This window comes from Apis laboriosa, unplaced genomic scaffold, assembly GCF_014066325.1.
Source record: "Apis laboriosa isolate Shangri-la unplaced genomic scaffold, ASM1406632v1 scaffold151_cov152, whole genome shotgun sequence".
NCBI classification, from domain to species: Eukaryota; Metazoa; Arthropoda; class Insecta; order Hymenoptera; family Apidae; genus Apis; species Apis laboriosa.
In genome coordinates, this window is record NW_025221867.1 from 538,345 (window position 1) to 553,870 (window position 15,526).

The window sequence follows — 15,526 nt, forward strand, 5'->3', positions numbered from 1 at the left end:
CTATAAATATAGATCACTATTTTATATTCTTATTTTTTAAATAAAATATTATAAAGTTTTAAATAAAATTAACAAATAATAGAAATGAAAATAATAGAAATGAAAATAAAATTACTATATTATTATATCTCTCTTTACATAATTTCAAAATTCATATAAATGCAAAGAGTGATATAAATTGTATTCAGTTGTCTGTAAATATAGTCACATTAGACAAACATTAAAAAAATGTAATTTATAACAACGAGCAATATAATCTTGAGGAAAAACGTGTTATAAAACAACGATTGGATACGAAATGCTCGACCATAAATTTGGCAACAAAATAATGAGAAATTTGGATAAGAACGATCTACAAAAGTTTTATCTCACAAGAAATAGTGACTTGAAAAATTGAATTTCTTCTCAATGCGTTACAAATAATTCGAAAGCTAAAAAATTTCTATATTTCCCTACGAAATCTAATAATCTCTTTTACTATTTTGCCACGTTTGTTTATGAATAATTGAATAATGCTTAAATTTATCATTTTGATTAATGTATAACAATTATGCTAAACACTAAAATAATAATAATATTTTATTAATAACAGTGTATTATTCAATTTTCCTTTATCGAAAAATTTATGTTACTAAGCATTTATTAAATATAATATTAAGTATAATTATTATTATTATAGAATATAAACGTTACTATTATTAGTAGATAAAGATACAATGATAATATAATGACAGGTAATTTTCATACTGAATTATAATTTATTATTATGCAAATAATAATTTTGAGTAAAGTTATTAATATTTCACTCGTGTTAAATTTAATTCTATAAAACCGATGATGTTGAAATTCAATCGGCAATATGTACTTACAATAATAATGCTAATCATCTTATAAAACATATGCCAATTAATCATGTTATTGTATTATTAAGCCTATTATAATTTGTCGTGTTGTAATAATTCAGATATAATAATTTCATTATGATAATAAATAATCTTTTTAAAGTTTTTGTTCATTTTAGAATTAATCAAATGCTTAAAGTTAAAGATTGAACTAATTCTTTAAATTTTCAAATGTGTGTTCAATCGATACACAATTTTATTTCAAAAAATCGAAACTTGAATGAAAATAAATTTCATAATTGTAATCTATATTACATAAATGAATTGCAATGAAAATTATTATGTATATAATTATTTCTTTTTAAAAATTTATTATTTATTTTTTTTTAAAAATTTAAAAAACAGTTAATTTTTTTTCACTTAACATATTTGTTCTTTTATTTCAGTTTGATATTATTATAAAATTGATCAAAAAATTATCTCATTTTTTTTATTAATTAATAATTTTTTTATTCTAATTTAATACTATTTTAACATAAGAATAATTTTCTCTTAGACGTTTAATAATCTTTTTTACTTTTTTACTTTTTTTTCACTTTTACGTTATTTTACTTGATGCAAGATTTAAGTATTTCTTTTTTATTTCCTATTAATCCTAGTTCAACGTTCATTTTAATCCCGACGATGACTGGAAGAACGAGTTCTTACGAATTTTTACCTGGAAAATCGTGACTAATAAGATTAACACTTCCTACGAACTTTCCTTACGTTATCTTTGGCAGAGAATCGAAAGAGACCAGATTCTCCTGTCGATAGGTATGATTTACCAGCAACACGGGTATAATCGATTCCTCTGTTCAACCGGTTATATTTAGTTTTAAGCTATGGAAACCCACAGATGCGAGATATTATTGTATCGATGGAAATATTTACGTCAAATTCGCTATTATCATTGTTCGAAACATTTATTGAGAATTATGGTGGTTGTTTGTGAAATAAAATTCATTCAAAAATACATATAAAATATATAATTCTTAAATAATTTTGGCAAATATAATATTTTATTTATTAGAAAATAACGAGCTACAGAGATCGTGAAGATTCTATGTATTTTTAAATGAGAATAAATATCAGAATAAATATATATTTATTACATTGAATTGTAATTCAATCGAAATAATATCGAATTAATCAAAAATGTTTTTTCATTTTTAAAAATGAGTAAAAACAACGAATATATCTTTAGTTAAAAAATATTGAAAATAATTATTAAAATACAATTATTGAAAATATTTATTTAAAATAATTATATTTTATCAATTTGCATTTCAATTATCAACATAATGAAATTACCAGAAACGTATGTGAAAATAAGAATACATTTACTTGAAAAATAATACGAATATAAAGAATTTTTTTTAAAAATACATGTTTATTATGTACAATATACATGTATAAATTAATAATTTCAAACTCAATATCAAAAATATATTATAATTAAAATATCTACATATGATACATTCATAAAATCAATATTTCAAATAATAATTCAATTAATTAAAAGAAATATATGTAGGATAAAATATGAACATCGGAAATTTCATTTATCAATTAGATAATCAAACAATCTTTACCACAGAGAAAAGAAGTAATATTCGTATTCTATATTACAAAAATTTAATGTTTTCAATTCTTTTATTTTTAAAAGTTTTATTTTCAATAAAACTTTGTGAATATGTACACCATAATGGATTACATATATTTTAAATTTCAATAATAACATGAGATAGAACAAAATTTTAAATTAAAAAAATGTTTCTAATGCTCTATTATTCTGTTATGAAAAATATCTTAAATATCTTTAAACCTGAAATTATTTTTAAAATTGTAAAAACTTTTTGAAATTTAATTTCATTCTCTCAAAGAGATTTCCTGTCGACACAAACTTTCACGTAAAATCAAAATTTTCATGTAAGATAAATTTCCTTGGAATATAGAGTACGAATATTTCTGACTGTATGTAATATATGAATCAAATGTTGGAAATCATTTATACAAATTAGGGAACAAAATTTTCCTAACTCGATAAATTATTTTATATTTTTATTATTTTCTCACATACGAATGAAATATGATACATGCATATTTGTATTCGTCATTCGTTCAGCATAACAAAATGATTCACGAATAGAAACGAGAAAAAAGAAAAATTTTGTGTCAAGAACGCGAAATCCGAACGTATCATCGCTGTGTCGATCGATCCTCCTTTGACTCGTCATGAAAAATGTACATCTTTTAACACAAATGATAAATGACCGTAGCCGATTGGCGGCTCCCGTAATTTATTCACGTGTAATCCATTGTTTCCACGGGTGTATTAATATTCATTGCTCTAGGTCAAACAAAAAAATGAAAGATTAATCGTGAAGTTCTATTTTCCTCGACAACGATCGAACGTAAAACTAGAAATTGATATTGGAATACTATTGCTAAATTATCTCTCAATATTATTATTATTATTTTCTTTAATTTCTCTTTCACATTTATTCGTGGAATAATGAGCACCTTTAATTTCTCATAATAATTACATTTCAATTTAGAATTTCAATACGTAGAAAGCATGCAGAGCATAAATTTAATAGCTAATTCAATCCTTTAAAGTCTGAATTACGCTGAAATCTTCTTTTTATCACAATTTGCATACGATAAAACGTTCTTCTTACGAAGCTAAATATGATGCCAATAAATTCTCTAACCATTCTTATAATATTGGAACACGCTAAAAGAGAAACACGAATTTATACTTCAAAAAAATAACACATACAAGTATTTATTCTAAGAATATTTAATTCAAGACGGCATTTTAATTTAAGTGATACTAAAAGATATTATCGTTAGACAATGAAGAGTTAAAAGAAGATTGAAAATAAATCAATAAATAAAAATGCAAATAGAGAAGGTCAGAATATAATATAAAATAAAAATATCGAGATAATTTTATTTAAATAAGTTTTACGCGGCATCCTCTGACTTATATCTTATAAAGTTCCTATTTTCCATGAAAAATTCGCAAGTAGTTATTGTGATCGAATGTCAATAACGATACCTCAACGGTGATACGAATATTCACTCGATATCTCGCGCAGTAAAGCGAGTAGAGAGACTTGACGTGATACCTGACGCGTTTAATAAGACCATGCACCTTATTGCTCCCTGATCCACACGTATTCGCGAGGATGACAGCGCTCGGTTTAAACTCTTTAACCGTTCCAATTGCTGACATACAAAGTGTCTCAGTAATCATAACAAAAAAAAAAAAAAAAAAAAATAACTTCACGTGAAATAAAATGTGTTTATTTGAGAAGACTTCCTTTTTGAATAAATTAGATTTGAAAACTTATCGAGTATATGTCAATTTGATTAATTTTTCATTAGTTATGAAAATAAATAATCGATAGAAGAATATTTTATGTGCAAAAATAAATATGAATCGAAGAATAAAATATTTGAATTTTTGAAACAAAATCGAGTATACTCAATTTTTAGATATTAAGTGTATTTTCAAATTTTATTTCTTCAACATGATCTTTAAAATGAAAAAATTGTTTTCCATATTTTTTCATGTATTCAGATATAAAATAATTTTCAGTCAATTTTATTCATCTGTAGATAGAGCATACGTTTTTCATTTTTAAAATTTTTATTCGAATTAATTAAAAAATATTTTAAAAAAATACAAAGTGTCAAGATAATTTTTCTGAGTTAAATTTCTCTCTATATCAATTCTTCTTTTCTCTTTACATTAGAAAATAATCAAATTTAATTCTACATTTTCAAATGATTTCGATTTTCTTAAAAACAAATCTTTTCATTACTTTCTCTCTGAGAATACCAAGACATTCTATGCAATAATAGAGCAAGAAATAAATGGAAGAAATTTGAGCCACGTTTTTTATGAATATCATCTAGCCACGCGCGAAATACTATTGATCCCTTCACAGATGGCGCAGACTTAAGCTTTTCATTCGATCTATCACCAATCCTGAAAGACGTGCGCCCTTTTAATGCATCTATCTTCTCCACCACCACACATGAATCAATATGGAAATTTAAATTGGAATATTTCTGCTCTCTGAACTATATTTTTGCTCCATTTTCATTGTTTCGACGAGGAAAGTAAAAGAGATTGTGCCTGTTCATAGAAAGCATCCATAAGTTTGTTTCACATGCAAGATGGTTAAACGACATTTCGTTTGTATTTCCTTTTGAGTAATCTTGTAACAGATTGTACTGAATGATCGATGTATTCGGCAATTTTATAAATATCGCGCTTTTGACAAGAATTCATTTGAATCCATGGCCATTATTTTGCGATTCAAAGGTAACCGAGACGTTTGCTGCTTTATTAATATTTACATTTTAATATTTCTTTGTTCGAATGTTTTCTTTGAACGCGAGTTACAGACAGGACTCAAACGCGTCGAGTTGAACGGAAGAGTTTTTAAATAAATTTTATCAATGAAAGAATTGTCAATGAAGAATTTCAATGAATATACATTTCTGTACATGTATTGTATTATTTTAAGTCGATAATTTTAAGGTCTGTCAAACTTAAAGAATTGTGTCTTTTGGATATGTATTGTGAATTAAAATGAGAAATGAATGAACGTAAAGATAATTAAACTTATTAATAGAAAGATAGATAAGAAAATAATATTATTAATAAAATTTTTCAAATCATACAAGATACTACCATACAATTTCTCAAAATCTACTACTATAATTAGTTCAATAAACTATCCTTCATTTATATCCATCAATAATAATTAATCGAATAATACATTTATACAATACATGAACACTTTTTACATTTTACAGTAATACATCCTCTAAATAAAAAATTAAATAATTTCTCGTAGATATATTTAGACGTTAAATTAAATATAATAAACCTCGGTCGATCATCTTATAATACAAAGAATAGAGTGAACAAATGCGTTGCAATTTCCAGTTCGTATTACGACACTCTACTTCGTCAACCATAATCATATCAGACAAGAGAACCAGTTTGCCGGTTATTTTTAATAAGCCGCTGTCGTACGTAATGAAGTCTCCGCGACTGGTACATATTTCATGAAATTTATTCGTTCGCCACAATTCGAGTCAAAAATGCATCAAATTCGAGATATGAAATTTTTTTTCTATCGAGCAATGATAGTTTCGATTGTTAAGAGCAAGCAATCGTGACTCGGACGTTGTTTCGAAACCGATTTTTTTTAATCTGGGGAATCTTATTGACCAAGTCACCAGAAAAATATAAATCGATGAAAAATGATTCAAGAATGGAAGAAGGAGGACAGATCGCAGTGGTGAAAGCCCAATTGAATTTTATTAGATTGATGAATATGAATTGTTGCTTCTTTAAAGTTGAACGATTAATATCATTCATTAGATTTTATCTTATTATCAATTTTTAACAATAAGAAGAAAACGTTGATTTAAGAATTGTAATTTAATTTTTTTATAAGATATAATATAATATAGAGAGATAGAGAGATCAATTTTGTTTTTTTTATTTATTTTTTGTTTATTTTATAGGAAAAAAATTTAGAATAATAAATGCTAGAATCCCTGCGAGTTTTTATGAATAATTAAAATATTTAGTAATTTTTTATATCATATAATAAATTTAAATTTAAAAAAATTGTTACAGAAATTACTAAATATAAATTTATTACGTAGAAAGAAAAAAGAAACATTTATTATTCGTCATCAATTATTTTAAAAAGAAGTCTATAAGAAATATATGCAAAGATCCTTCAAATTCTAGAACGAAAATTGCTTAAAAATTTTCAATAAAATCTAGTTTTTTTTTATTAATATAATATATTAATATTAATATATATATTAATATAGAAAAAAATATAGAAAAAAATCATCTTTGCTCATATTTTATATTAATAAATTTCTCTAACTGTGTTTAAAAATACAAAACTTTCAATATGAATTTTTAATGCGACGCTCTCATATATTTTTACACCGATTGAAAACATTTCAAGCATAAAACCACCATATTTTTTTGTCATTATTACAACAACTAACCTACTGTATAATTTTAATTATTTTAATTTCACTTCGAGAAACGACCGTTCACTATACCCTGATACAAAGATACATTCGCGTGGTTGCATCTCGTTTCCTGAAGCTATCGCGGATCTTGTGCGAATTGGCAGGCAACCCTTTGCAATAATTAGACACCTGCGAGGCCGCGTCTGTAATTCGAATCTACGTCTTTGAGGAAGACACTCGGCCCAAGGCGTAGCTAGTAAATTTCCAACCGTGCAACGGTGTCCCTATGTCTCGTCCAATCGAAGCCGAGATAAGATAAAGCAAGGGTCGAGGCGACTTGCACGCCCTGTATCTCCGTGAAAATTAGCCGATTTCTCCGTTAACAGCGTGTCTCATCCCCCCGTCGATTCGAAAAGTTCGACCTTAACCTTCGCCCTGCCCGTAACCCCAATCTGGCCTCCCTCTCTCAAGATTAACGACACGTTCCTTTGAATACAGGCCGCGATAAGTCTGATAACACGGGCAAAAAAGTTATTTAACTTTTGCCGGACGAGGGGGGTGGCTTTCACGGACTATCGGCCGTCGACACGATGACAAACGAGAGGGATACTCGTCTCGATAAGTAGCCAGGAAACTAGCTTAGATTAGATTAAAAATGAGAGGGTATCACGATTATTTATTGAGGGATCATCTTCGTTGTCTCTTCGAAGATGCGCTAAACTGTGTGTTGAGATATTGATGAAGAGAGTGACATTAACAGTTATAATTGGTGTGTGAGTTTTTAGTTAAAATGTGAATATTTTTAATATTTTTAATTAAAATATAAATGAATAAGATTTTCGAAAAAGGATTTATCTAAATCATCATTAATTTAATATTTTTAATTACATTGATAAACTAAATAATATATGAATAAATTAATCATTCAAAACAATATGAATAGAAATAAGAAGAAAATGTATTAAATGAAAAATTCATTATTCCAAAAAAAAAAAAAAATTAGAATTTTTTAAAATTTAAATAGAAACTTACCACCTTTTCTTTTATTTCATTCTTTAGATCATTATACATTTAAATTTTGCATAAACATCCGCAATCTATTTATTATTACAGTAACTCCGTGATCCCAGAGATTAAAAAAAAAAAACCCTCAAATCTCCAAATAAACGTTTCAATTTCACCATCATCGGACAAAATATTACAAAAACCTTCCAATATCCCGCCATCTTTCCATCTTATCTCCATCATCGAGATGGAGCTCGCAGTGGGGGGCATCCTTCGATAACAGACGAAGCCGCGATCCTTATAAACGGTAGCCGAACGTGCATCCACTGATACAGGGATCTTTGATGCGCGTGGGGAATAAAATTGGCCGGAACATCCTCCCTGAGATAGAAACACACAGAGAGGAAGAGGGGGAGTGCAACGAGGATGTTAGCAACGGTGCGGATCTCCCTCACGGAATCCAAGGAAGAAACTGGAAATCCACTGTTGGATCGGGATGGGGAGGAAAGGAGGCGAGATAAATCTGTTTCCAGGCGAAGATCATCGAAATTCCGGGGACGTAGGAGGGTGGTGCACGTAAGGGGTGGCGAAACCGAAAGCAGATGGGGATTGATTGGCTCGTGTCTCTCCGCCGCCTCGTAAAGGCAGCTCTCGGTCGAATCCAGTGCACACAAAGGGTCTTATGCACGCGTGCACGCAATCACGCACACGTCGAACATCGCGCGACTTCCACCCAGGGCGCCACGGTTGCCCTGTAGGGGTAGCCTCTGGTAAACACGCGCGTATCGCGTCATTGCGCCCCGCGTGTACTGCTTGGGTCACGCGCATCCTAATATACATAATTCACGCACCGAGTACACTGTACACCGGTCGGAATATTTACTCTGCGTGGAATAATTTCGTGAAACTATTATTATACTTTTGTCGCGAATTTTTGACGAATTTCGTTCAATATTTAATGTTTTTTTTTACATTGATAAACTAAATAATATATGAATAAATTAATCATTCAAAACAACATGAATAGAAATAAGAAGAAATATATTGAATTGTGTATTACGATGAAATTTGGGTAGATTAATATTCTAGATTTGACTAATTCTTGTAAAATTAATTTTTAAACACGTGCATTTCTCTGTTTCTTAATTGTTATTTTTTATCACGTTGTCAATTATAATTTTATTTTAGTCTTGTAATATAAATTCACACTATTAATTCAAAACGAATATGATATTTAATATTTCGAATATAGATATCTGAAGAATAATTCATTTAAATATTTCAATTTCTCTTCGAAAACCGCCAAGAGATTATTTACGACTTCAAAAATATCACTTATTCCACCCCTTTATTCAAAGTCCCTTTTTCCTCTATTTCACTTATCTATCCTAAAAATTAACAACCCTTCTTAATCACCCACACGCACGACCCACACAACACCTTCTAGACACGCACAAAAGTACGCTTTGCTCGTTCGCTTCGACCCACGCACACGCAAGTCTCTCGTACGCGGTCAAACGCATAGATCACAGGGACGCGTGTATCGCACGCATACCCAGCCGTACATGGCCGCGATAAACACGCGGGTACGTGTACACGCGTTAAGAACGCGAGCGCGCGGGTTTATGAACAGAGGGCACAAGTTGCGAGGAGAACGAGGATGTATGGAGCAACGGCTATTGTTACGGGTATTATTTGCAGCTAATCGGAATGGCAGAGCGTGAGAGGAGGGAGGAAAGGGTAAACCGGTGGTGAATGCGTACGGCGAAGTGAATGAGCGAGCGACGGACGACCGAGCGATGGGGGGAGGAGAGGGGGGGAGGAAGAGGAAGTTCGTGGCATGCCAGGTCAACCTGATTGCGGGCCGGCTCGCCACCACGCCCTGACCCACGAGATTTTCAAGATATCCGACACACGAGAGGGTCGACAGGCGCAGGGGTCAACCAACTCGAACCCCTCGCCTTCGTCATCACGACGTCGACGTCGTCGTGTGTCGTCCCCTTTCGCCTCGATGCGAAACTTTCCTACAGGCTTGACGTGTACTTTAAATAACCGGAGGTGTAGCGTAAGAGGTAGAAGGAGAAGATCGGGAATAGAAACTCACCCGTGTCGAGAGTAGTCGCGAATCGGAGGAACGGTTCACCGATGACTCGAGCTGGTGGTGATTCATCTGAAACAAAACCACGGTTGCTTGTTAGATTGATATGCTGCCTGGGGGATTTCGAGGAATTGGGGAGGATAAAGTGGTGCCAATCAAGAGATGGAGTTATGGCGGCAATGTATGATTCTAAATTAATTAAGTAAGTTTTTCTTTTTAGGTTCTTTTATGATTGGTGTTTGCATTAATGTTTGGGTTAGTTTGTGTTACGATTAGTTATGAAATATTGTCGAATAGTTCTTTTGGATAGTAAATTGAGATACAATTTTTTATTCATCTAAAATAAAATTATACTTCTATTATAATTTCTAAATATAATTCTTATCTATATATTATCTAATATAATTATCTATACACGTATACGTATTTTCTAATTTAAATTATATCTCTTATCATATTGATAAGAGATATAACTCGTCGTGTATCAAAGCAATTTCCTGTTTGTCGAAATATTTAAGTAATCAATGCATTAAAAATTATTTTATGATAATGTAAATGAAACTTTGATGAAATTAATGTTCTTATGAATATTCAAAAATCGAAATTATGAAATAAAACTAAAAAAAAAAAAAAAAAAAANAAAAAAAAAAAAAAAAATATCAAAGTTTACTTAAGCACTTAGTTCAATATAAGAAATTATTTCATCTAACATAAATTAATCATATAACATACTTAGATATTCAACGAAATCACAAATAAGTACGTGACAAAAAATTTTTAATCGTATCAAAGTGGCTAGCTCTTTATTTTAAAAGATCAAAAGCAACGTGGCAAACATTATTTCGTTCGTGCACAAATTGCCAATTTAGTTTTCGAATGATATATACAACACAGTTACTGCAATTATTATTGTTTTCGGGGGAATAATAGTTACAAAATCGTCGTAACCATTCATGTGCAACATTTATTGATGTGCAACGATTGAACCTGTGCAATTAATTAGTTTGCTATATTAAATTCACGTTTCAGTTAATGAAAAATCTGTCAATCGCTCTCCCACATACCTACATTATAAATAGATGTCGCATTACACGCAATAATACCTTCAATATGGTGATATTTTCACTGTCAAATTAATATCACGGATACGCCATAATGCATTCTGTACGCACGAATTCAAATTCTAATCATAACAATAATCATAATAAGTGTTTCAAAATAATTTTTGACTATCATGAAGTACGAGGAAAATATTTAGATCGTACACGTATTAACGATGAAGAAATTCATAGTAAGTAAATGTCTTTCATAAGATTCAATGCACGTATGTTAGCTTCTTGACATAGATTGCTAAACTCGTTAGATAGGATGGGGATTATATTATGATATCATCTTCATTTACGTCAATATTATTATCCGTAAAGAAAAGTGGATTAAAATAACGAAAAAAAAAAAAAAAATTATATTTTTCATAGATGGATCATGATATATTTTATTCCAATTATTTTTGATTAATTGTTTTATAATTTTTTCTAGAAAGAATATACATTATAAATTAATAAATGCAATTAAATCAACATCATTAACAATTATTCACAAAATTGATAAAGTATTTAACAATTATATCATTATATTTATGATAAATGTAATTTATCAAAAGATATTATAATCGATGGTATTTATATTAGATAATATAAAATTTAGTAACATATATAAACTTCTTGATATCATCTTTTATTCATCGATAAAATTAATATTATTCAAAGAGTTACAATTGCTTTTTTTCACTAGATATAGTCAATATATATATTAATGATGTTATTAAAAAAAATGAGATATTTCTCTATCTAAAAGAAAATTTTGTAAAATCCTTTTTTCTTTACAATAATAATTCGCAATAATAATAATAATTGATCGAATTTAAAATGTATTGAAGTTAAATTAAATAACATTTCCCAATAAAAAATGAAATTCTGTCCGGACACATGAAACATTACGTTTCCTAAAATATCTCAAATAATATTAATTTGCAGAATATATTACTATAAGACGTTCTTACGTATTCATTTGTTTTCAAAACTGAATTCATTCCAGAAACAACCAACAAACCAAATAACCATTGCACAAAGATACGCAGAAATATTCATTTATTATAACGCGTCTTTTACTTCCTCGGCCAAGTGACGATGAGGATCAGCGAGAAGAGAAAAAACTGCACTGTAAAAACTCTGTGTAAAAACAAATTTGCACGACGTGGATCAAGAAGTTCATCAAGAGGGCCACAGAGGCTGTGCAGAAGAAATTGTTAACGATTTAATATTGCCGCAGCAAGAAAGTTTAGTAAACGTTACTACTTCTTTCCCCTCAGAGTTGAATGCGAAATCATCACGATGCATAAAACATCGGCCGACAATTATTCTTATTACACGCTATCTCTCCAGCGATATCGTCGTTTCTTGCTCGTCCAATCGTTCCCTGCTGGCATCGTCGAATTTCCGCGCAAAGAATCTCGCGGATCTCCCTCTCTAATCGTCGGAAGTCATTCTCAATCGCGAAATTTAGAATAATTTATTCGAAACTAGAGAGAAAGGAAGGAAGGAAGAAAACAAAGAAAGAAAGAAAAAAGAAAGAATACGGAGAGGAAGAGATTGAAAAAGCATCCACCACGTTGAAAAACTTGAATTCGTAGCTTCGTTTATTTATTGTTTCGAACTGGAGATGGGGGTGGAAAGGTGAAAAGTTGCTCGAACTCGTTGAAACATCTGTAACGAACGAAGATCGCGTTTCAATGGCCGGTTTCAAGAGGAATTTCTTTTTTTTAATCTTGTGGAAAAAGGAAGAATTAAGTGGGTAGAGATGGATAGAGGTGATCGATAAGACTTTTTTTTTTTTTCCTCTTGAGAACGAAGGAAATCTATCGTACACTGGAATGAATAAGAATAAAAAGAAGTCGCTTGATTCACGATATATCGTGATCGAACGATAATTGTTATATTAATTACAAATAATCAAGTTATTCATTATTGAAAATAAAAAAAGATTAGGAGGTAGGATATATTGTAAGATGATTACAATATATCCTAATTAAGAAGTTAATTAAGAAAGTTTTACAGTAAAAAGATTAATCTTTTTGTATTTTTGATAAAACATTTCCTTAAACTTCTTCTATTGGAAAATATATCCTTGGAGAATATATATTTTAACATTCTTGCAAATAATTTTCAATTTCAGCGATTATGGATTATATTATATTCTTTTGCTGTATCCTATAACACTTGTAACACCGTTTTCTATTTTCTTAAGTATTTCCATTCCAATAATTAACACATTGTAGATATATTCCATGCAAACGTATTCAATATCAATTTCAAATTAAATTCTATTCCCACCGCTATGATTGATGTTTACATTGACGCAAGTAGATATAGTCGAGCAGTTCGAATAATAGAATGTTCAATTAATAGTTCGGATATTAGAATATTGAAATAATAGAGTGACAGTAGGAAGAAAGTACGACATCTCGGCTACTAATAAAAATAAATAATCTTAATTAACAGCATAAACATGTATTTTCCAGTATCGAATCATTTCTATATCTATCGTTCCATCGTATTGAAATACGTACAACCATCGCATCTATACGAAATCTATCTTCAAAATGCATATACCATCCCAAGAATACGAATATATATATATATATAATATTACATCCACAATTGCACCAGCAGAATCGCAAATCCCAGTCCGCAAGTCATCGTTCATTGTGCATCGAGATTCCGCGCTGGAATTCGGTCGCGAAGAAAGCTCGCAGCGGGGGGAAAGTGGTTGGAAAGGGAAGGGATGGATAGCCGATCTAATCCGACGGAAGTCGTTCCCCGTTCGAGTGTTCGAAATAGTTGGGGAAGAAAGCTGCAAAACTGACACCGCCGCAGGTATGTAGAAACCGACAACCGAAGGTGTCTAACACAGTGAGAGGCCACAGATCTCACCGTAAGCTTGTACACAGCCGTTTAATTTCAATAGCTCCGTCATGGACGTCAAGAATGTTCCGCAATTCTATTCGAAGCATTCGAAGTGTATATGTGGAGGATCGTTCCTTGCGACCCCGATCTAAGGATTTTTGTTGCGGGCATCGACGTGTCGGTGACTGGCATCCGATCGATCCCGATTTCCAACTGAATTTACCGAAATCTCCCTGACTATTAGCGTCTATTCGTTGAGAACGATTGAACAGCGGAAGGAGATGGGTCGTCGATGCTTATTCCGTTTCGAGAAAGCGTTCGAGGAACTTGTTTTGAAATTACGGTTCGATTCTTCTGTTTCCATAGGATGTCGCGTGTGGTGATTCGTTGGGATAATATTCGAAATATCCGGATACTGGATTAATAATCGAATTTTCGAGGTCGAATGTTTTATAGGAGGATAGAAATGAAAGGGTATATAGGCTTTGAAATGTTGACGATTTTTAAAAATTGATGATCGATTATTAGATAGATTTATACGAAATTTGAACGAGGCAAATCTTTGTTTAAGCCTCGTTTCTTTTAATCGTGTTTACAAATTTTGTGTTATTGAATTTTAATTAGAATTTCTTTTGATATTTTGATAAGAATATTTAATCACTTGAAAAATTCACAGAACTGAAAACTCTATGAATTTATTATTTCATTATTCGTGCAATATTATATTTTATTAACGAAGAAAATATGAGGAAATTATTATTCTTTTATATAACATGGAACATTACAAAACACGTGTATATTATCTTATATATTATAGTTATTATTTAATATAATCAGTTTTCATTTCATATTGCATTTAATTTTAATTAATTAAAATTAGTCTTTATGTAACATCAATTAGTCTTTATTTTAATTAAATTTATCATTAAAAATGTCAAACACGTTAAAATGATATGTCTCAGATTTTTTTTATTCTCTCAATTAATAAAAGCATGCATACGCTTTCAAACAAAATTAACATCGATTTTAATTGAAATAGAAATGCAATTATATGCACTTATTTATTTTCATTATTCCAATTATAATTATTCACATGCGTGTGATAGTTGTAATGACAAATAATTATCTCCATTTTATCACCATCAGTTTAAAATCATTCATAAAATAATATAAATATTTATCTCTTTAACACAAGTAATAATTCATCTTCCAAAATGACATATAAATTGCTTGTTCGCGCATTGAAACATCTACGGGGAATATATTAATCGCTCGTTTAAATTATACAATAAAACATCCGGAATCAACGGTTCCAAGAAAACACAATCGATAACAACCGCTTTCCATATATAATTGACAAAATAAAATTCCACGAACTGTAAATTTCACTCAAATTATAGGAACTGACACGAATTATAATTAAAAATCTGTGATCGTGAACGTGATATCTGTATCTCGTTATTCGAAATGTTACGAATAATCTATTATAAATGATTTGCAACGTAATAATAAACAGATAAATTATTCATCGATTCATTAAAAACGTATAA

The 15,526-nt window shown here is 30.0% G+C and overlaps 1 protein-coding gene across 3 annotated transcripts in view; it reads right to left on the reverse strand.

Moving 5' to 3' along the window:
- The window catches only part of LOC122710736 (insulin-like growth factor-binding protein complex acid labile subunit), a 434,244-nt gene that overhangs the window by 316,887 nt on the left and 101,831 nt on the right, over positions 1 to 15,526 (reverse strand). For 2 of the 3 annotated variants that reach the window (XM_043928777.1, XM_043928775.1), the window contains exon 2: positions 10,021 to 10,086. The exons of the other annotated variant lie outside the window; for it this stretch is intronic. In XM_043928777.1, the coding sequence (XP_043784712.1) occupies positions 10,021 to 10,086 (66 nt within the window). The remainder of the gene's footprint in view (positions 1 to 10,020; positions 10,087 to 15,526) is intronic. 3 annotated transcript variants of the gene reach the window in all.